We start from the raw sequence: 23444 nt of genomic DNA, 5'->3' as shown, positions 1-23444 counted from the left end.
CACTGTACTAAAGGGACTAAATACACAATGAAGCTGGAGTAAGCAAGGCTGTATTTACCTGGTCTCAGTGTGTTGTAAGGTCCAGGCCTGTGCTGTAGAGGTTGAGGGGGAGGGGGCTGGGGCTGGGGAGGGGGCTGGGGCTGGGGCTGGGGAGGGGGCTGGGGCTGGGGCTGGGGTTGTACTGGGAGGGCCTGCACTGGGATCCTGGTTTGACCCTCAGAGTAATTCACAAAGACAAAGCCATCTTTCTCATCCAAGCTGAGGTGGTCTGACCAGCGGTGAGAGTTGTCTGAGTCGTTGTCTGCAGACCAGGAGGGGGCTGCCTTGCCCCCTGCTCCTTTGGGCCTCTGGACGACACTGCCAGGCTGGCTCTGGCAAGGTTGGGGTTTGGCCTCCTGACTAATGCTCTGGTCGTCAGCATCAGAGTCGCTGCTCTCCTCATCCTGCGCTTCCCTTCCCTCTGCACAAGACAGAACCCCAGAAGACTGTTAAATGAATGGCTTGTTTAGTAGAACCCCAGAATGCTGTTAAAGTGAGGGCTTGTTTATGATGAATGCTTCACTTTCTTGTGCTGTCTTGGCTCTGTTACAATAGTTTTGGGAAATACGGAATTCTTCAACCTGCTCAGAGTCTGAACACCTTGTGAAAGCAGATCTAGTAAAATATCGTGCATGTGTGGAACATGCTGCACTGACAGAACTGCAACATACACAATCTCCACCATCACAGTCTCAAGTTAAAACAGAACTACAGAAGATAATACAGACGCACAAGAAAGGAACAAACTTTTAGTTTATCATACTAAAGGCATTGTGTTCTGTATCGCTTTAATAATCACCATGACATACTGGAAAGAATAATACATTATTACATTATACTGTTTACATTATCATACTGTATGCGAGTAATATGGGGAATAGATGCTGAATTGTACATAATCCTGCAGCAGTGAGCTGTTACCTATCTTGTCATCTGCACAGCAGTCAGGTATATCTGGAACCTCCACTGGCCCTGGAGCAGGGGTCTCTGGAACCTGCAAAAACTCCATCCTCCAGAACTGGAGAAAAAACCAACAGATTAGCATTGCAGAACAGGGGCTCCCATTATAGAAGCTTCACTGTGCATCAGGGCTCAGTGCGAAATAAATATGCCTCTCATGCTGCCTTCCTCAGGGCTACCTCCCAATAGAACATCACTAATGCTGTCCACACCACAAAGAACACAATGAATTAGATAACGATGTTAATCAGAATTAGCAGAGCCCTCACAGAGGAGAGTTATTGAAAAGCCTAATAGGATAAAATTCACAATTGTAAATAGGGGGGTTATTTTTCATGTAATGAATGAATGCTACTAAACAAGCAAAACAGATCCCACAGACTGATGTGAGCGTCTGTACAGACCTGCTCTCAGAAGCCGTGCTGTGAGGTGATGTGTTGCTAATGAAACACAAAGAGAATCCGAAGCAGCACTTACCCGGACCACTCCGTCAGAATGTCCTGTTAATATCACATTCTGGGTGTCCCATTCATTCATCTCGGATACACAGCAGCACAGGATCTGCTGGCTTCTTCCTGTGAAGGTGTTAACGCTCACAATGGGACTTCCATTGATGCTCCACACATGGATGTAGGTGCCAGCACAAGAGACAATATCACCCTGGAGAAAAACACAAGCCAAGCACCTCCATAAACACAATATCACCCTCGCGAACACACACCAAACACCTCCATAAACACAATATCACCCTCGCGAACACACACCAAACACCTCCATAAACACAACATCAACCTGGAGAACACAAACCAAACACCTCCATAAACACAACATCACCCTGGAGAACAACGCACACCAAACACCTCCATAAACACAGTATCACCCTGGAGAACACAAACCAAACACCTCCATGAACACAATATCACCCTGAAGAACACAAACCAAAACACCTCCATAAACACAACATCACCCTGGAGAACAACACACACCAAACACCTCCATAAACACAACATCACCCTGGAGAACACAAACCAAACACCTCCATAAACACAACATCACCCTGGAGAACACACACCAAACACCTCCATAAACACACTATCACCCTGGAGAACAACACACACCAAACACCTCCATAAACACAACATCATCCTGGAGAACACAAACCAAACACCTCCATAAATACAACATCACCCTGGAGAACACACACCAAACACCTCCATAAACACAATATCACCCTGGAGAACAACACACACCAAACACCTCCATAAACACAATACCACCCTGGAGAACACAAACCAAACACCTCCATAAACACAACATCACCCTGGAGAACAACACACACCAAACACCTCCATGAACACAATATCACCCTGAAGAACACAAACCAAACACCTCCATAAACACAACATCACCCTGGAGAACAACACACACCAAACACCTCCATAAACACAATATCACCCTGGAGAACACAAACCAAACACCTCCATGAACACAATATCACCCTCGCGAACACACACTAAAGACCTCCATAAACACAATATCACCCTGGAGAACAACACACACCAAACACCTCCATAAACACACTATCACCCTGGAGAACACACACCAAACACCTCCATAAACACACTATCACCCTGGAGAACAACACACACCAAACACCTCCATAAACACAATACCACCCTGGAGAACACAAACCAAACACCTCCATAAACACACTATCACCCTGGAGAACAACACACACCAAACACCTCCATAAACACAACATCATCCTGGAGAACACAAACCAAACACCTCCATAAACACAACATCACCCTGGAGAACACACACCAAACACCTCCATAAACACAACATCACCCTGGAGAACACACACCAAACACCTCCATAAACACAATATCACCCTGGAGAACAACACACACCAAACACCTCCATAAACACAACATCACCCTAGAGAACACAAACCAAACACCTCCATAAACACAACATCACCCTGGAGAACACACACCAAACACCTCCATAAACACAATATCACCCTGGAGAACAACACACACCAAACACCTCCATAAACACAATACCACCCTGGAGAACACAAACCAAACACCTCCATGAACACAATATCACCCTCGCGAACACACACCAAACACCTCCATAAACACAACATCACCCTGGAGAACACAAACCAAACACCTCCATAAACACAACATCACCCTGGAGAACACAAACCAAACACCTCCATAAACACAATATCACCCTGGAGAACACACACCAAACACCTCCATAAACACAACATCACCCTGGAGAACACAATCCAAACACCTCCATAAACACACTATCAGCCTGGAGATCACACACCAAACACCTCCATAAACACAATATCACCCTGGAGAACACACACCAAAAACCTCCATAAACACAACATCACCCTGGAGAACAACACACACCAAACACCTCCATAAACACAATATCGCCCTGGAGAACAACACACACCAAACACCTCCATAAACACACCAAGCACCCTAGAGAACAACACACACCAAACACCTCCATAAACAGCTTTCAGTGTCGGGGCCCGAGGCACCAGGCTTTAACTCCTTATTTATTTAAATAATGCTTTTTCAAAGAATACAAAGTTTTACACATTTGGGAAATTATTTCAAACTCTTGTTAAAGAAGGCAATAACAGACGTAGAACAGTTGCTTGAATTTCAAACTGCTTTGTGAATATGGGCCACAAAGAAGCAGGTACTGGTGCAGGTTCCTTATTTTCCAAGATGTACCAACAGTGATAACACCAGTTTGTATTCAATGTGCAAAAGACATCTTCTACTTCTATGAAACATTTGGTTTCTTTGTAATTTTCATTCTGCTGTGCATACAACAGGCTTGCTTTTCATTATTTCAGAAGGAAACTATAAACACTGCATTGCCCTGGCTTATTGATTCTCTCGGTAGAGGGTAAACGATACAGCAGTCATCTCATTCCCCCACAGTCCAATAACTATAAACTCTGGCTGCATTCCATACATGAGAAGCCACTAGAGTGGAGCACATACCGTCAGCTCATTGATGCAGAGCGCTGAGACCGGCGCCCTGTGGCCTCGCAACTGGGTGACGAACAACAGCTTATTCAGGTCCCAGATGATACAGGTCCGGTCCCGAGATCCACTAACAATGATGTGATAGGCTGAGGAGGCTGTAAGACATGTCACAGCATCTGTGTGGCCCAACAGTGCCTGATGAAAAACATTACACCATTAACCCAGGGTACACTCACAGCATTAACACACTGAGACAGCATGAACCCAGGGTACACACTGAGACAGCATGAACCCAGGGTACATACTCACAGCATGAACCCAGGGTACACACTGAGACAGCATGAACCCAGGGTACACACTGAGACAGCATGAACCCAGGGTACACACTGAGACAGCATGAACCCAGGGTACACACTGAGACAGCATGAACCCAGGGTACACACTGAGACAGCATGAACCCAGGGTACACACTGAGACAGCATGAACCCAGGGTACACACTGAGACAGCATGAACCCAGGGTACACACTGAGACAGCATGAACCCAGGGTACACACTGAGACAGCATGAACCCAGGGTACACACTGAGACAGCATGAACCCAGGGTACACACTGAGACAGCATGAACCCAGGGTACACACTGAGACAGCATGAACCCAGGGTACACACTGAGACAGCATGAACCCAGGGTACATACTCACAGCATGAACCCAGGGTACACACTGAGACAGCATGAACCCAGGGTACACACTGAGACAGCATGAACCCAGGGTACACACTGAGACAGCATGAACCCAGGGTACACACTGAGACAGCGTGAACCCAGGGTACACACTGAGATACAGCATGAACCCAGGGTACACACTGAGATACAGCATTAACCCAGGGTACACACTGAGACAGCATTAACCCGGGTACACACTGAGACAGCATTAACCCGGGTACACACTGAGACAGCACTAATGCAGGGTACACACTGAGACAGCATGAACCCAGGGTACACACTGAGACAGCATGAACCCAGGGTACACACTGAGACAGCATGAACCCAGGGTACACACTGAGACAGCATGAACCCAGGGTACACACTGAGACAGCATGAACCCAGGGTACACACTGAGACAGCATGAACCCAGGGTACACACTGAGACAGCATGAACCCAGGGTACACACTGAGACAGCATGAACCCAGGGTACACACTGAGACAGCATGAACCCAGGGTACATACTCACAGCATGAACCCAGGTTACACACTGAGACAGCATGAACCCAGGGTACACACTGAGACAGCACTAACGCAGGGTACACACTGAGACAGCACGAACCCAGGGTACACACTGAGACAGCATGAACCCAGGGTACACACTGAGACAGCATGAACCCAGGGTACACACTGAGACAGCATGAACCCAGGGTACACACTGAGACAGCATGAACCCAGGGTACACACTGAGACAGCATGAACCCAGGGTACACACTGAGATACAGCATTAACCCAGGGTACACACTGAGACAGCATTAACCAGGGTACACACTGAGACAGCACTAATGCAGGGTACACACTGAGACAGCATGAACCCAGGGTACACACTGAGATACAGCATTAACCAGGGTACACACTGAGATACAGCATTAACCCAGGGTACACACTGAGACAGCAGTAACCCAGGGTACACACTGAGACAGCATGAACCCAGGGTACACACTGAGACAGCATGAACCCAGGGTACACACTGAGATACAGCATTAACCAGGGTACACACTGAGATACAGCATTAACCCAGGGTACACACTGAGATACAGCATTAACCCAGGGTACACACTGAGATACAGCATTAACCAGGGTACACACTGAGATACAGCATTAACCCAGGGTACACACTGAGATACAGCATTAACCCAGGGTACACACTGAGATACAGCATTAACCCAGGGTACACACTGAGACACAGCATTATGCTTCCAACTACCAAATAATTCTCTATAAATCAATGTAGGTTCTTACAGTCACAAAAACAAGATATTTCAGATCTGTTTCCAATTTGATGGAAAAATCTCACAAATACTCTGCACAATATCCAATTTCTTTTCAGCCCTGGGCTGTACGATTCGCACCTGTAACATTCGTACCTGTTCAGCGGGTAGAATTACTGGAAATTCAGGGGTAAAGTACAGCCCACTGCAGGAACGCTGAAGTTGATCTTGCAAACTGAGATACAGAGACTGGACACTTGAGCATATACAGTGTGACACATTCAGACTAGAACGCTCAAGAACACTGGCAGAGGAGATTTTGCAGTAAATACAGATTTCCTCTTGTTCACACACCAGTGCTCACAGCTCCAATTTAATGAGAGAAGACAGTCAATGTTGAGCCAGTTCACCTGTTTCAGTGTGAGTGTTTTTGCCCTCTCTTTTGAAGTTCCCATCTCCCACACACAGATTGCAGTGCTTGTCCCTCCAGTAATGACCAGCTTTGGGTTCGGACAAATAGCGCAGAGGATCTGACCCCATTCAGACAGGCACTCGTACACAGTAACAGCCTGCAAGAGGAAACAGATTCATTAGAACTTCATCAGGCACTTGCACTGTATTGACTACATTACTTTGTCATTCAGTGATTCAGTGATTTATCTGAATTGTAAATCGGCCTGCATAAAGGGAGATGAATGTATCAAGAAAGATCAAATTCCTGATAATTCTGTGCACTACAGTCAGCATTCACATATCCAACCTTGAGACGGTTAAATGAGTGTGACGGATATCTGATTATTTCATCTGATTTGACCTGCATGTAGGTGAGCACGTTGTAATCTGCCCCTCCCACCCAAACAACCCCCTGCCCTGCACACACACACACATTTCGTACGAAAAAAATATGACTTGGGTTTGAGGAACTGAACAAGAAGTTGATTCTTGCATTGAAATTTGTTTGCACACGACTTGGGAATAACACAGCAGTAAAAGACAAAAACTTGTCAGTTCTTTCAGGGAACACAAAAAAGATGGAATGTCAAAAATACATAGCTGAAAGAACTGTTTTAAAATAAGCATGCTTCCATTTAGATGTACTGTAGTTGGTTTTGTTGGTACAGTGCTATATTTTCAACAGAAGTATTTTAATTCAGAACGATATGATTCTGAAAATATCACTTGCCAAAAGAGACAACACGTGGACTGCAATACAGTACATACTTTTAAATCCGGTATGTATTGTAGCGGTATGTAACGTTCCCCGTTAACGACCCAACAGCAAAATTAAATCAAAATGTTACCCATGCACACAACTGCGTACAACATGAAAGGTAATGCAATTTAGCAAAAGATAAAAAACAAAAAAAACGAAAACCACCAGGTTTCCAGAATTAAAACCTTATCCAAAGTCAGTATTCAAAATTGCAGAATACAGTGCTCGATAAGGCCCTAATGTCACAGTTCACTTGCAAAGGAAAATGCACAAAAACAACTAAATCTTTGCTTTGTTTTTGGAGGAAGCGCTGTGTAACTGCAGTGCACAATAAAGACAGACTGATTTTCCATGCCATAAAAAAAGAAGAATAACGCGGGCTGCGACTGTTAAACAAGTCAATTGTAACACTGAAGGGCTTCGTATCAGAAAACTAGTGACAGAGTAGGAAATCACGTGTGACAGGTCAGTGCATTAATTTGTATATATATATATATATAAAAATTGGGGATTTTATTCTTAATACAAGGATGGTAAAACATGACTGACGTGTATCTGGGTAATGGATATCCGAGTGCTGACTGTATTAACTGCTATTCCACCTGTGTGGCAGGGGTGTCCAGCAGAGGGCAGTATATACAACTCTTGCAGCTCAGCATCACAGGAGAAATGCTTCCTGGATATAGAATTAGATAAAAGCATGCCTACACAGGAGATTTGAAATGCTGTATATTAAAGAACAGCAGATAAATATTTCATGTGAAAAAGTTTTATTTAATGCCCACCATCCTACAAATATCTTCACACTAAATTCCAGCAACTATTGTTAGCAAATCAATAAGGAGACAGCAACACAAGCTCAATGCATCACCATCGTTCTCTCGTCTCGAAACAGCTCTTACTTGTTTTCTGGCAATAAAGGAAAGTATTTTATTAAAGGGAACGTTATTAAACAAGTATAAGCCACTCAACACAGAAGCACAACAAAGAGAGCTGAGTGACAATCTGCTTGCTAAGAATCCAATGTCTACAGGCCCTCTTCAGAGGCTTAGGAATTCTACACATGCCCACACAGCCCACAGCAAACCCAGCTTTAAAAAGCAGTGGAGCAGCTATTCCAAGCCAGTTTAACAGGCAACAGAACGGCGCTGGACTGACTCCTCCCAACCTTGTCAGACTCGTAATGTGCCAGCCTGCAGCTGAGGTCAGCGTAGCCCCAGGCGAAGGTCTTGTTCCAGGCTGGGGGAGTGAGAAGCTTGTTCTGTTCCACAGCCAGGATGCCTTTGTCTGTGCACACGATCTGTCCCACTGGCTCCTTGAGTTCTAGGAACAAGAACAAGAGACCCGAAAACGCTTCAGAAAGAGACGGGACACACACTTCCAAACCTGACCAGTGGTGGCTTTCAATCTTTAGAGTGAATGCTTTATCTGAGGCAGTGTACCAGTTTACATGTTAAATTAAACTAAATGTATGCTGAAGTACTTTATTATGGAACTGACTAAGAACACGCTACAGATACCAACTTTCATTTTGGGAAAACCTCTTGGACACTTCAAGATATAATAGTAATAATAATAATAATAATAATAATAATAATAATAATAACTCATTCTTTGTTGAAAGCTTTGGATAACATCATCTGAACACAAACAGTGGCTTGAAAAATATACATAATATATCTTCAGGGGTGCCTCACCTTTCACAGGGGCCAGTGAAGGCCTCAGGTTGTCTAAGTGATGGAAGAAGATCTTGTCCCCAGCAGAGCCCCCAGAGGCTGGCATCCCTGGGACATCTCCATTGGACCTGCTCCGAACTCGCTTGGGTGGGTGAGGCTTCTTAAACAACTGGAACCAAATGAAACAAGCTTTAATCTCTCCCTCTAGAAAACTACAAGACAAACAGATATCAGCACATACCAGCACATACCAGCAGGCTGACATGCTCTCCACAGATGCAATCGAGCCAGGCACTGTCCTGTATCAATAGCACCGGAGCCAGGCACTAACCTGTATTGAGAGCACTGGAGCCAGGCACTGCCCTGTATCAACAGCACTGGATAGGGACAAATTTCAGTGTTGAAATTAAGAAAAGGTGCAAGCAGCTCTCAAAAAGGCTACCTGTTTGGGTATCTGCCCAAAGTTGTTAATGAATCCTATGGTAGCCGTCTCCTTGAGCGGATCATTGATGTTGTAGATGTCCACCTGGCCCTCGTAAAAGAGGTGATGAAAGACATTCACAGACTCCACTGCCGGAGGGCCCTGCTGTTTGTAACCGAAGATCAGGTCTATCCATTCATGTAGGTGTGCGCTGACATAGTCACACTCCAGTGCCTGGAATTGGAAAGCACACATTACACATCTGCACACAAACTCCATACAGTGTCCATCACATGTGAGTTACATCTTCACATGACACTATTTCTATAGGAAAAAGCACTTTCCAGTACTAACATGTGACAGGTGCTGCCTACAATCCCACTCCTAAACCATAGCTGCAGAGCCCTCATCCTTTCTGATGTTTCCCCCCATACTGCAGGAGGCGAATACACTGCCACACTTCGGAACCACTTACCATACTTGTTCAGGGAGCTTCAAAATCAGTCAATTAAAGATAATAAAATTGATAATGTATTTGTATTTGAAAAACCGTCTTAACCCAAACAGCGGCCCAGGAATTGTGCTGGGAGCAGCCCTTCATTACCTCTCGATGAACGCGGATGAACTCTCTTGGGTCCCCTTTAGCCCATGGGGGCAGTATCACATCCCCCAGCTTGGTGCCATTCTGTTTAGCACCTATTACAATTAAACACAGATATAGAGAACCTCAGTCACCACAGAGTCCAATTCCTACTTTTGAACAGTGTTTTTTTTAGTACCTTGTTGATGTTGCTACCTCTTTTACAAGAAAGAGCTGTTCATAACCCTCGTAGAGCTTTGCTCTCACCTAGATCAAAGTTGTTGGAGTTCAGGAGAAACTCGGGAAGATAGAAGAATTCAGGGAGGAGTTCCTTGACGTCGGCCATGTTGTGTTTTGCTGCAGAATACCAGGCCTCTCGCACACTGTGAAACATTCTGTCAGCAAGGTCAAAGTGCCCACCCTGCAACAACAAGGCTGTTGAGTTTGGGTTCTTTTTGTATTTATGTGTTATTTTCAAACTAGAAATGGATATTTTTGTTTGATGTTATTTCACTATACATAGTGTAGTAAAAATCACTTGTTTTTCACAATATTTGGACTTGATTCTTTACACGTAGTCAACAGCAAGGTTACCTAACCAATTACTCAAGGGTACCTGCCCCTCTTGAAAAGCCTGACCCTCTTGAACCTGCCCATCTTGAACAGCCTGCCCCTCTTGTACAGCCTGCCCCTCTTGAGCAGCCTGCCCCTCTTGAGCAGCCTGCCCCTCTTGAGCAGCCTGCCCCTCTTGAGCAGCCTGCCCCTCTTGAGCAGTGGTATATTTAGAATACCATGACCCCAGCACACATCGAACACAAGACACCGTGTCACACCAAAACATATCCTAAAACCTGCAAGAACGGTGAGCATTATGCTCCAAAAACTCCTCTAAGAAATTAATTGATACTGGGGTTTAATTCAATGTTGACCAAGTTGTGATGAGAAGTTAAGAAACTGAACTTCTTTAAAAAAAAATAAATAAAAAACCCACCATTGTCTGGTAAACATTCTAGATCCACAGCATGTATTAAAGCAGAGCTGCAGGCATGTGAAGCACAAGAAACTTCACATCCTCCCTCCTGCACACCAGTCATGGGAAATGGGCATTTTATAGACGACAGGAAGGCAATTAGAAAAGCTTCCTTATTCAAACAGAAAGAACTCCACTCTCTGTACCTGCTTTTATAACCACATTAATCAAGTGCATTTTAGCACTGAGCAGTACAGTAGAATACCTTCATTAACTATACAAGTAAAAACAAAAGCACACGACTTCAATGTAATGATCATTAAGAAATAAACACTCATATCTACCAACACTCACGTTTCATCCCAAACACAGATTAGCAATGACATTAAAAACAGATCCAACAATTCCAGACAATGACCTGCAGTCTTAAGAAGATCTGGGTGAAAGGCTCCATTCTAAGCAGATAGGAAGCCACAATCATGGCAGAGGAGTAGTGTGTCCCATAATGATAGGCTGGAGTTTCACCTGGGAATTACATGAGTAAAGTACATCAATAAAGCAGCCTCAACTACTTAAAAGCATGGAAACACAATGCATCACATTAAAAGACTGCATTCTTCTGACTTTAATGTATTGTTTGTGTTCTCTACAAATCAAATTAGATCCTGTGATACTTATTACATTTTATTACAACAAAATATAGCAGGCTTTAGGAATATTATTCATATTCACAGTGCCATTCCAAATGTGCATTTTTGAGTTAGTTAGACTAATTAAATGAATGCCTTGTTTTTCATTATAAAGAATATGTCTTACAATGTAATCTGCTGCCAGAACCACTGGAATGCTCGGAATCCCTTTATCTGTGAGCTTTATTGGACATTCATTTGAATGAACACTTCAACATCATTGCAATGTAGGAAAGGGTTATGAAATACAATCAGTACCAGTAGGGTCCTCCCAGTCCTTGAATCTCTTCTTATACTGGGCCAGCCTGTCATCAGTCTGTGCTCCCATTGGCTTAGCCAGGTTTCGGAAAGTATTGGGACTGGTGAGATCAAGTTCCTAGAAGATGTTTTGAAAAGAGTTCTTTACACAGTGCTGCAAAATACAGCAGGATTAAAAACAGTGCCTAAAGCTAGCGTGCATAAACTTCACTCTTCATCTTCAGCAGGGGCATTTTCTAAAGCTCAGCTAGGCCTAAAGATCACATTCCACTACAATCAAGGTTCAGAATTCAATAGAAAGAACGGTGAAACTAGAGTCAGCATTAATATACAATCAGAATTCAGAAGAAAGAAGGGTGAAACTGGAGTCAACATTAATATACAATCAGAATTCAGTAGAAAGAAGGGTGAAACTGGAGTCAACATTAATATACAATTCACCTTCTGTGTTTTCAACAACCCATCCCTCAGAACTACACATTGCTTAAACTCAGATGGTCCCTTAAATGTCTCGTCCTGAATCTCCCAATGAATAATGCAGCTGTTTCTTTTATTACCTCTGAATCATAGTCGGCAAGGATCCATGGGAAGACTGGGTACTGCATGAGGTCATTGTAGGACCTGCCAGCCAATGTATTCAGATGCATCAGGTACTGGAAATTGCTGATCTCTCCTCTCTGTAGGAGACAAAGGAAAAGGTCACTCCTAGTGCTGGTGATATGAATTCATCCAGTCTGTCCCTGCATCATTTGTGATATAAAAAAAATACATAAAATCTCAAGAGCTTGAAGTAAAACCATGAACTTACCTCCCATCTCTGTGTCACAGACCTCTCTCCAACCAATGTACTCAGCAGACCAGAGCTAAGGATAACAAAGTATATACTTTGAAATGATTCACATTTTACTTGACAGGAATATGCACTTTATGAATGCTTCATAATCCAGAAAACTGCATTCGAGTAAGCTCTGACCGCTATTTCCCTACTGGCAATAAGAGTCACTTCAGCGTCAGGGTTCAGGTAACTATCTATTAAACAGGGATCATCACTGCAATAAGAGTCGCTTCAGTGTCAGGGTTCAGGTAACTGTCTATTAAACAGGGATCATCACGGCAATAAGAGTCGCTTCAGTGTCAGGGTTCAGGTAACTATCTATTAAACAGTGATCATCACTGCAATAAGAGTCGCTTCAGTGTCAGGGTTCAGGTAACTGTCTATTAAACAGGGATTATCACTGCAATAAGAGTCGCTTCAGTGTCAGGGTTCAGGTAACTATCTATTAAACAGGGATCATCACTGCAATAAGAGTCGCTTCAGTGTCAGGGTTCAGGTAACTGTCTATTAAACAGGGATCATCACTGCAATAAGAGTCGCTTCAATGTCAGGGTTCAGGGATCATCACTGCAATAAGAGTCGCTTCAGTGTCAGGGTTCAGGTAACTGTCTATTAAACAGGGATTATCACTGCAATAAGAGTCGCTTCAGTGTCAGGGTTCAGGTAACTATCTATTAAACAGGGATCATCACTGCAATAAGAGTCGCTTCAGTGTCAGGGTTCAGGGATCATCACTGCAATAAGAGTCGCTTCAGTGTCAGGGTTCAGGTAACTATCTATTAAACAGGGATCATCACTGCAATAAGAGTCGCTTCAGTGTCAGGGTTCAGGGATCATCACTGCAATAAGAGTCGCTTCAGTGTCAGGGTTCAGGTAACTATCTATTAAACAGGGATCATCACTGCAATAAGAGTCGCTTCAGTGTCAGGGTTCAGGGATCATCACTGCAATAAGAGTCGCTTCAGTGTCAGGGTTCAGGTAACTGTCTATTAAACAGGGATCATCACGGCAATAAGAGTCGCTTCAGTGTCAGGGTTCAGGTAACTATCTATTAAACAGAGATCAACACTGCAATAAGAGTCGCTTCAGTGTCAGGGTTCAGGTAACTATCTATTAAACAGGGATCATCACTGCAATAAGAGTCGCTTCAGTGTCAGGGTTCAGGTAACTGTCTATTAAACAGGGATCATCACGGCAATAAGAGTCGCTTCAGTGTCAGGGTTCAGGTAACTATCTATTAAACAGAGATCAACACTGCAATAAGAGTCGCTTCAGTGTCAGGGTTCAGGTAACTATCTATTAAACAGGGATCATCACTGCAATAAGAGTCGCTTCAGTGTCAGGGTTCAGGGATCATCACTGCAATAAGAGTCGCTTCAGTGTCAGGGTTCAGGTAACTGTCTATTAAACAGGGATCATCACGGCAATAAGAGTCGCTTCAGTGTCAGGGTTCAGGTAACTATCTGTATCTGGTCTGCATGTATTCAGATAGTCTGCAGGTCAGCATGTATTCAGATAGTCTGCATCTATTCAGATAGTCTTCATCTATTCAGATAGTCTGCATCTATTCAGATAGTCTGCATGAAGATACACTGAAATATCTTTTAAAAATATTTAATTACACTCGTTAAAACAAATCAGCAGCTGTGTGAGTGAATTAGACTACTGGACTCATGGGAACAGTGGCTGTGTGAGTGAATTAGACTACTGGACTTATGGGAACAGCAGCTGTGTTCATACTTCTGAACTCAGTGGGTTTATGAGAAATGTAATGAAAGAGAAGGGAAGGGGGGGGGGGGGGGAAATACGACAGCCTTGAACTACAGGATGACTGCCAGTGATGTCTAGATCATGACAGTAGCTTTAAGAAAGAAAAAAAGGTCTGCAAGAAACGGAAGTGATTACATAAAGGCTTCCCAGTGTTACTCTTTCATACTAGGAATACGTACCCTTGCTCCACACTGGTGTTCGGGCGCTGACCAGAAACCGACTCTGAACTGTCAGCCAGTGAAGGTACAACAGCCAGAAACCTGGAAGAAAAGAAACAAAACAGGAATTATTCAAAGAGCTGGGTGAAAAAAAAGAAAAAAAGTCATATCAGAAACATAACATGAACAGTTACCTCTGGTACACTTTATTTCTAATCCCTTTCTGGAATGCCAAGAGGTAATTTCGACCATCACCTGAAAATACTTCGACTGCAATGGGCTGAAAAAAAGAAAATAAATGAATCTCAGTATCAACAGTATAGTACATGATGGACAATGCAACACAAAGCCAAACTAACAGTTCAACTATATACAGCATGACGTCTGCTCTTCCTCTAAATGCAACACAATAGATATACTGGTATGAGGGGAGCATGATCATCAACACAGATTGCAGAAGCAGGAGCTAGAAACGTGATACAAGGAGTTCCCTTCCACTGCATCACTCATCTTACCTGCAGGAGGTACCTTCGCTGGTGCACTCATCTTACCTGCAGGAGGTACCTTCGCTTGTGCACTCATCTTACCTGCAGGAGGTACCTTCGCTGGTGCACTCATCTTACCTGCAGAAGGTACCTTCGCTGGTGCACTCATCTTACCTGCAGAAGGTTCCTTCACTTGTGCACTCATCTTACCTGCAGGAGGTACCTTCGCTTGTGCACTTCTTTGATGTCTTCATAAGCAAAACTACTGCAGGTTCTCTTGAGCTGGCTTTGACCTTGCCTGGCCCCTCTGGGAATAATAGCTTCATGCATGCTTATAAAAACAAGGACAAAAGCACACAGCACAGTGGTTATTCTAGTTACTATGACGCAACGAGATCTAGGGCAACTTTGTAACTGATGCCTTATTGACAACATTTTAAATACTGAGCAAGATAATGCAATGTATAAAAAATATTGAGAAACTCTGTATTGCATTAAATGTAAAATAGCTAGATTCAATAGGAAGGTTTTTGTTCAACAGGAAATAATTTTATGGTTATAATATATGCAGCCTTTATTTTCAGTCCATTTCTACAAACACTGCCCATACGCAGAAGTGTATTGATCTTGTATATTGTGTATGTTTCTTCAATAAAAGACATCAACTTCAACATTTCCTCCGTTTCACCGGTGGAGCAGTACAGCTGACAGAAGGATTGTTTGACACTAATCTGTTTGAAGCCATTTCAGTATGAAGCTGTGAAAGTGAAAATGCACTTACTCTGGGGGCAGCGTCTCAATGTCCCTGATCTCTCTGGTGACTGTCATTGTGAAGCCATCAATCACATAGAAATGCTCTTTTCCAAATAACAGAAGGCCCTCGCTGGTGTCAAGCCCTTGAACTCGCGCACATCTGTACATATGCTGAATCTAAATGCACAAAGATTTGCTTTTTAAAAAATATACATATATTACAATTCCACATACATGACATTAAGCCGTGGTTTTCGGTTCTCTCCTAGCGTCTTTGTTCTCTAATTTTAATGCATGGTTCTTCCTGTCTGCCGGGCATATTTCAAATTGCTCTGTAAAACACACGCACGCACGCACGCACACACACACACACACACACACACAAAGGCCGTTTCACTGGGATGTGAACTCATGACATTTTATTCCACAAGGTCAACACACAAGTGTATAAAGTGATACAGTATTGACTCCCAAGAAAATGTTCTCTCACTGTCTATTTCTGGGATACAACAAGCCTGTATTTCAGACATTTTTTAGTTGGGTGTTATGTACATTTCATTGCACAGGATAAGAAAGCACACTGACTTGGCATTGCCTATATAAACAAACAAAAAAAGGGGTTTGGTTCCATTGGGGAAAATAGAGAGAATGAATGACAGTGAGAAGGATCTGATACAGAGCGCATGAATGACAGTGAGAAGGATCTGATACAGAGTGCATGAATGACAGTGAGAAGGATCTGATACAGAGAGCATGAATGACAGTGAGAAGGATCTGATACAGAGAGCATGAATGACAGTGAGAAGGATCTGATACAGAGAGCATGAATGACAATGAGAAGGATCTGATCTAGAGAGCATGAATGACAGTGAGAAGGATCTGATCCAGAGAGCATGAATGACAGTGAGAAGGATCTGATCCAGAGAGCATGAATGACAGTGAGAAGGATCTGATACAGAGAGCATGAATGGCAGTGAGAAGGATCTGATCCAGAGAGCATGAATGACAGTGAGAAGGATCTGATCCAGAGAGCATGAATGACAATGAGAAGGATCTGATACAGAGAGAGCATGAATGACAGTGAGAAGGATCTGATACAGAGAGCATGAATGACAGTGAGAAGGATCTGATCCAGAGAGAGCATGAATGACAGTGAGAAGGATCTGATCCAGAGAGCATGAATGACAGTGAGAAGGATCTGATCCAGAGAGCATGAATGACAGTGAGAAGGATCTGATCCAGAGAGCATGAATGACAGTGAGAAGGATCTGATCCAGAGAGCATGAATGACAGTGAGAAGGATCTGATACAGAGAGAGCATGAATGACAGTGAGAAGGATCTGATGCTGCTTCAGATACATGCTGTGGAATTCTAGACTTCAAAACAGGTTCTGTTCCTTGCACCACACCAACATGTTTGAGTCCCTGGTGCTGTGCATTACCTTCTCCCCCTCCTCCAGCAGCCGCAGCAGGGTGCTGTTGTTGGTCTTCTCCTCCTCGTCCATCGCACCAGCCTCCAGGAGCTGATCCTGCATCTGGTCCTGGCTGTCCTCGTCCGGCCCCTCGGCCGTGGAGCGGGAACGCCTCAGAGGGGGCTTCACAAGCCCTGAGACAGAGGGAAAGCACATCAAACACAGAAACACAATCCACAAGCCCTGAGACAAAGGGAAAGCACATCACAAACACAGAACCACAATCCACAAGCCCTGAGACAAAGGGAAAGCACACCACAAACACAGAACCACAATCCACCAGCCCTGAGACAAAGGGAAAGCACACCACAAACACAGAACCACAATCCACAAGCCCTGAGACAGAGAGACAACACATCACAACACATAACCACAAACCACAAGCCCTGAGACAGAGGGAAAGCACATCAAACACAGAATCACAATCCACAAGCCCTGAGACAGAGGGAAAGCACACCACAAACACAGAACAACAATCCACAAGCCCTGAGACAGAGAGACAACACATCACAGACACATAACCACAATCCGCAAGCCCTGAGACAGAGGGACAACACATCACAGACACAGAACCACAATCCACAAGCCCTGAGACAGAGAGGCAGCACATCACAAACACAGAACCACAAACCACAAGCCCTGAGACAGAGGGAAAGCACATCAAACACAAAAACTACAGCAGTCTATCTTCAGTGATCTTTTTTTCAAGGAGATGCTTTTATGGTCTCACTGCTTTCCATTGTTCTGAAGATGATAAAGACTCCTGCAGGTTAGGAACCCACCTGCTCTTTGACTAGACAAGCTGTTCTGAAGACAAAGACTCCTGCAGGTTAGAAACCTGCCTGCTCTTTGACTAGACAAGCTGTTCTGAAGATGATAAAGACTCCTGCAGGTTACGAACCTGCCTGCTCTTTGACTAGACAAGCTGTTCTGAAGATGATAAAGACTCCTGCAGGTTACGAACCTGCCTGCTCTTTGACTAGACAAGCTGTTCTGAAGATGATAAAGACTCCTGCAGGTTAGGAACTCGCCTGCTTTTTGACTAGACAAGCTGTACTGTCAGCAGTTACCTTTGACCTTGGCGATGGTATCCTCCCCATGCTCGTGCTCATGCTGAGTGGTTTCCCTCACTGCAGTCTGCTCCATGGAGTGCTGATACATGCCAGGGTTTCCAGACAGCAGCCGCATGAAGTACTCTTTACTGTCATAACTTACCGCTCTTCGGTAGCGGGTCGGTTTCTGGAGATACATGATGAGAAGATGACATGTTTTTTGCATCTTTTTGCTCTGCCACTGAAACAAAGTAGCAAGAACCTGGTCTAGACTTGCCCTGCACAGTGCATTATTAGCATATTAAAACACCAATACATTAAAAAAACAAATGTACACGTATCATGATACTGTACTGAGGAAGTAGGTCAGTAACCTACATCCTGCCATGGCTGTACATTGAAAATTAGAGCTTTTAGTGTGATGAGAAAGTGTGTCAACAGTGTGGCATGTTTAATCATGAAGTGCTTCCCCAGATATATGTGTAAATTTAAGAGTGACATGCAGGTGGGCGATGTACAGACAGACAACCCAGATTTACTCACAACCTGAAATTCTCAGAAACTTATGTTAAATAATGTTGCTACCAAGTTTCATGAAAGTTGGATAAGTAGTTCTCCAGAAAGATGGAAAATGTGTGGCATGTGACATGCGTTCAATGCCTGTACGGACGTAGGTCCGCCTCCACTATATCCCCTTCACAAGGGATTTTGTAAGAATTGATCAAAGTTGCTCTCTTCTGTATGACCAGTATTCCCGGTTCTACTGAGGAAAGCAATGGTTTCTATTGGTTAGATCTACTTCTAGTCACAGATAAGCAGAATTAGCAGGGGCCTTGATTTCTTTTCATTGTTTGCACTTATTGTTTTCTACCCCTTTCTCTGCACACTTGAGGGATAAATATGAGCACATGCTTCTTTTCTTCAGAAGAGCTGCTTTCATTTGTTAATTAAGCCTATAATGTTTGACAACATACTGTACAGCTTTTATAGCTACAGCCAAACAGTGCAAGCTATCTACACACAGGCATTTGTTAATTAAGCCTATAATGTTTGACAACATACTGTACAGCTTTTATAGCTACAGCCAAACAGTGCAAGCTATCTACACACAGGCATTTCCAAATTGCAACAAACAGCCGATAATACTTCTGAGAGGCACACAATCCATACAGGTCATTAGTAAGCAATTATGCTGATAATATATATTTGCATTAGAACTCTTTCTTATAACAGTCATTTTGCTGCTTCATTGAACATCTCCCACAGGGCAGTTTATTTGACTTGGCTAATGAAATCTTGTTTATTGCTCCATGCCCATTACACATCTCCACCCTCTACCCTCAGGTATCCATGCCAACATAACAAGTAACTTCTAGTGAGAGAAACACACCATTGCAGTGCACAGAAAGGAGCTGCCCATCGCTGCAGTGCAGCGCTCCAAGAACCCAAGGGCTGGTCTTCCTGACTATGAGACCTAGACAGGGGGCAGCAGCACCAGTCATTTCAAATACAAATCACTAGAGACTGTCCTCCATGTGAGGAAATACATGATGAACGCCGACCAGGCAGGCAAATAAATGAACAAACAAGTTAAATCAGTGACAGGATCCCCCAACACGGCTGAAATGTAAATTCAAAGATGTGAGCATCATGATAAAGTTCATTACCATGACTTACATCCACTATATGCCCATCAACCACAACTGAAGAAGTGGTCCTCTAGATTCATATAAACTCTAACAACCCTAACCCATACAACACAACTGGAGACGTGGTCCTCTAGATTCACATAAACTCTAACAACCCTAACCCATACAACACAACTGGAGACGTGGTCCTCTAGATTCATATAAACCCTAACCCATACAACACAACTGGAGACGTGGTCCTCTAGATTCATATAAACTCTAACCCATACAACAAAACTGGAGATGTGGTCCTCTAGATTCATATAAACTCTAACAACCCTAACCCATACAACACAACTGGAGAAGTGGTCCTCTAGATTCATATAAACTCTAACCCATACAACAAAACTGGAGAAGTGGTCCTCTAGATTCATATAAACTCTAACAACCCTAACCCATACAACACAACTGGAGACGTGGTCCTCTAGATTCATATAAACCCTAACCCATACAACACAACTGGAGAAGTGGTCCTCTGGATTCATATAAACTCTAACAACCCTAACCCATACAACACAACTGGAGACGTGGTCCTCTAGATTCATATAAACTCTAACAACTCTAACCCATACAACACAACTGGAGAAGTGGTCCTCTAGATTCATATAAACTCTAACAACTCTAACCCATACAACACAACTGGAGAAGTGGTTCTCTAGATTCATATAAACTCTAACAACCCTAGCCCATACAACACAACTGGAGACGTGGTCCTCTAGATTCATATAAACTCTAACAACCCTAACCCATACAACACAACTGGAGACGTGGTCCTCTAGATTCATATAAACTCTAACAACTCTAACCCATACAACACAACTGGAGAAGTGGTCCTCTAGATTCATATAAACTCTAACAACTCTAACCCATACAACACAACTGGAGAAGTGGTCCTCTGGATTCATATAAACTCTAACAACCCTAACCCATACAACACAACTGGAGACGTGGTCCTCTAGATTCATATAAACTCTAACAACCCTAACCCATACAACACAACTGGAGAAGTGGTCCTCTAGATTCATATAAACTCTAACAACTCTAACCCATACAACACAACTGGAGAAGTGGTTCTCTAGATTCATATAAACTCTAACAACCCTAGCCCATACAACACAACTGGAGATGTGGTCCTCTAGATTCATATAAACTCTAACCCATACAACAAAACTGGAGAAGTGGTCCTCTAGATTCATATAAACTCTAACCCATACAACACAACTGGAGACGTGGTCCTCTAGATTCATATAAACTCTAACCCATACAACAAAACTGGAGATGTGGTCCTCTAGATTCATATAAACTCTAACAACCCTAACCCATACAACACAACTGGAGATGTGGTCCTCTAGATTCATATAAACTCTAACAACCCTAACCCATACAACACAACTGGAGATGTGGTCCTCTAGATTCATATAAACTCTAACCCATACAACAAAACTGGAGAAGTGGTCCTCTAGATTCATATAAACTCTAACAACCCTAACCCATGCAACACAACTGGAGATGTGGTCCTCTAGATTCATATAAACTCTAACCCATACAACAAAACTGGAGATGTGGTCCTCTAGATTCATATAAACTCTAACAACCCTAACCCATACAACACAACTGGAGAAGTGGTCCTCTAGATTCATATAAACTCTAACCCATACAACAAAACTGGAGACGTGGTCCTCTAGATTCATATAAACCCTAACCCATACAACACAACTGGAGAAGTGGTCCTCTAGATTCATATAAACTCTAACAACCCTAACCCATACAACACAACTGGAGACGTGGTCCTCTAGATTCATATAAACCCTAACCCATACAACACAACTGGAGAAGTGGTCCTCTGGATTCATATAAACTCTAACAACCCTAACCCATACAACACAACTGGAGACGTGGTCCTCTAGATTCATATAAACTCTAACAACTCTAACCCATACAACACAACTGGAGAAGTGGTCCTCTAGATTCATATAAACTCTAACAACCCTAACCCATACAACACAACTGGAGACGTGGTCCTCTAGATTCATATAAACTCTAACAACCCTAACCCATACAACACAACTGGAGAAGTGGTCCTCTAGATTCATATAAACTCTAACAACTCTAACCCATACAACACAACTGGAGAAGTGGTTCTCTAGATTCATATAAACTCTAACAACCCTAGCCCATACAACACAACTGGAGATGTGGTCCTCTAGATTCATATAAACTCTAACCCATACAACAAAACTGGAGAAGTGGTCCTCTAGATTCATATAAACTCTAACCCATACAACACAACTGGAGACGTGGTCCTCTAGATTCATATAAACTCTAACCCATACAACAAAACTGGAGATGTGGTCCTCTAGATTCATATAAACTCTAACAACCCTAACCCATACAACACAACTGGAGATGTGGTCCTCTAGATTCATATAAACTCTAACAACCCTAACCCATACAACACAACTGGAGATGTGGTCCTCTAGATTCATATAAACTCTAACAACCCTAACCCATACAACACAACTGGAGATGTGGTCCTCTAGATTCATATAAACTCTAACCCATACAACAAAACTGGAGAAGTGGTCCTCTAGATTCATATAAACTCTAACAACCCTAACCCATGCAACACAACTGGAGATGTGGTCCTCTAGATTCATATAAACTCTAACCCATACAACAAAACTGGAGACGTGGTCCTCTAGATTCATATAAACTCTAACAACCCTAACCCATACAACAAAACTGGAGATGTGGTCCTCTAGATTCATATAAACTCTAACAACCCTAACCCATACAACACAACTGGAGACGTGGTCCTCTAGATTCATATAAACTCTAACAACCCTAACCCATACAACACAACTGGAGAAGTGGTCCTCTAGATTCATATAAACTCTAACCCATACAACAAAACTGGAGAAGTGGTCCTCTAGATTCATATAAACTCTAACCCATACAACAAAACTGGAGAAGTGGTCCTCTAGATTCATATAAACTCTAACAACCCTAACCCATACAACACAACTGGAGACGTGGTCCTCTAGATTCATATAAACCCTAACCCATACAACACAACTGGAGAAGTGGTCCTCTAGATTCATATAAACTCTAACAACCCTAACCCATACAACACAACTGGAGACGTGGTCCTCTAGATTCATATAAACTCTAACAACTCTAACCCATACAACACAACTGGAGAAGTGGTCCTCTAGATTCATATAAACTCTAACAACCCTAACCCATACAACACAACTGGAGACGTGGTCCTCTAGATTCATATAAACTCTAACAACCCTAACCCATACAACACAACTGGAGAAGTGGTCCTCTAGATTCATATAAACTCTAACAACTCTAACCCATACAACACAACTGGAGAAGTGGTTCTCTAGATTCATATAAACTCTAACAACCCTA

At 43.1% G+C, this 23444-nt stretch overlaps 1 protein-coding gene across 4 annotated transcripts in view; it reads right to left on the bottom strand.

Moving 5' to 3' along the window:
* Nucleotides 1–23444, bottom strand: part of LOC117404098 (WD repeat and FYVE domain-containing protein 3) — a 102718-nt gene that overhangs the window by 7697 nt on the left and 71577 nt on the right. For all 4 annotated transcript variants that reach the window (XM_059001712.1, XM_059001589.1, XM_059001659.1 and 1 more), the window contains 20 exons: nt 18355–18523; nt 17255–17418; nt 15841–15989; nt 15270–15390; nt 14769–14854; nt 14596–14676; nt 12620–12674; nt 12369–12488; nt 11812–11929; nt 11283–11389; nt 10162–10315; nt 9919–10010; nt 9336–9548; nt 8915–9062; nt 8386–8540; nt 6415–6573; nt 4047–4226; nt 1477–1659; nt 961–1057; nt 59–460 (listed from right to left, as the gene is read on the bottom strand). In XM_059001712.1, coding sequence (XP_058857695.1) covers nt 59–460; nt 961–1057; nt 1477–1659; nt 4047–4226; nt 6415–6573; nt 8386–8540; nt 8915–9062; nt 9336–9548; nt 9919–10010; nt 10162–10315; nt 11283–11389; nt 11812–11929; nt 12369–12488; nt 12620–12674; nt 14596–14676; nt 14769–14854; nt 15270–15390; nt 15841–15989; nt 17255–17418; nt 18355–18523 — 2953 coding nt within the window. The remainder of the gene's footprint in view (nt 1–58; nt 461–960; nt 1058–1476; nt 1660–4046; nt 4227–6414; nt 6574–8385; nt 8541–8914; nt 9063–9335; nt 9549–9918; nt 10011–10161; nt 10316–11282; nt 11390–11811; nt 11930–12368; nt 12489–12619; nt 12675–14595; nt 14677–14768; nt 14855–15269; nt 15391–15840; nt 15990–17254; nt 17419–18354; nt 18524–23444) is intronic.

The sequence above is a fragment of the Acipenser ruthenus genome, chromosome 1 (assembly GCF_902713425.1).
Source record: "Acipenser ruthenus chromosome 1, fAciRut3.2 maternal haplotype, whole genome shotgun sequence".
Lineage (NCBI taxonomy): Eukaryota > Metazoa > Chordata > Actinopteri > Acipenseriformes > Acipenseridae > Acipenser > Acipenser ruthenus.
Note: the sequence above shows the minus strand (reverse complement) of the source record. Positions and strands in the feature narration are given on the sequence as shown.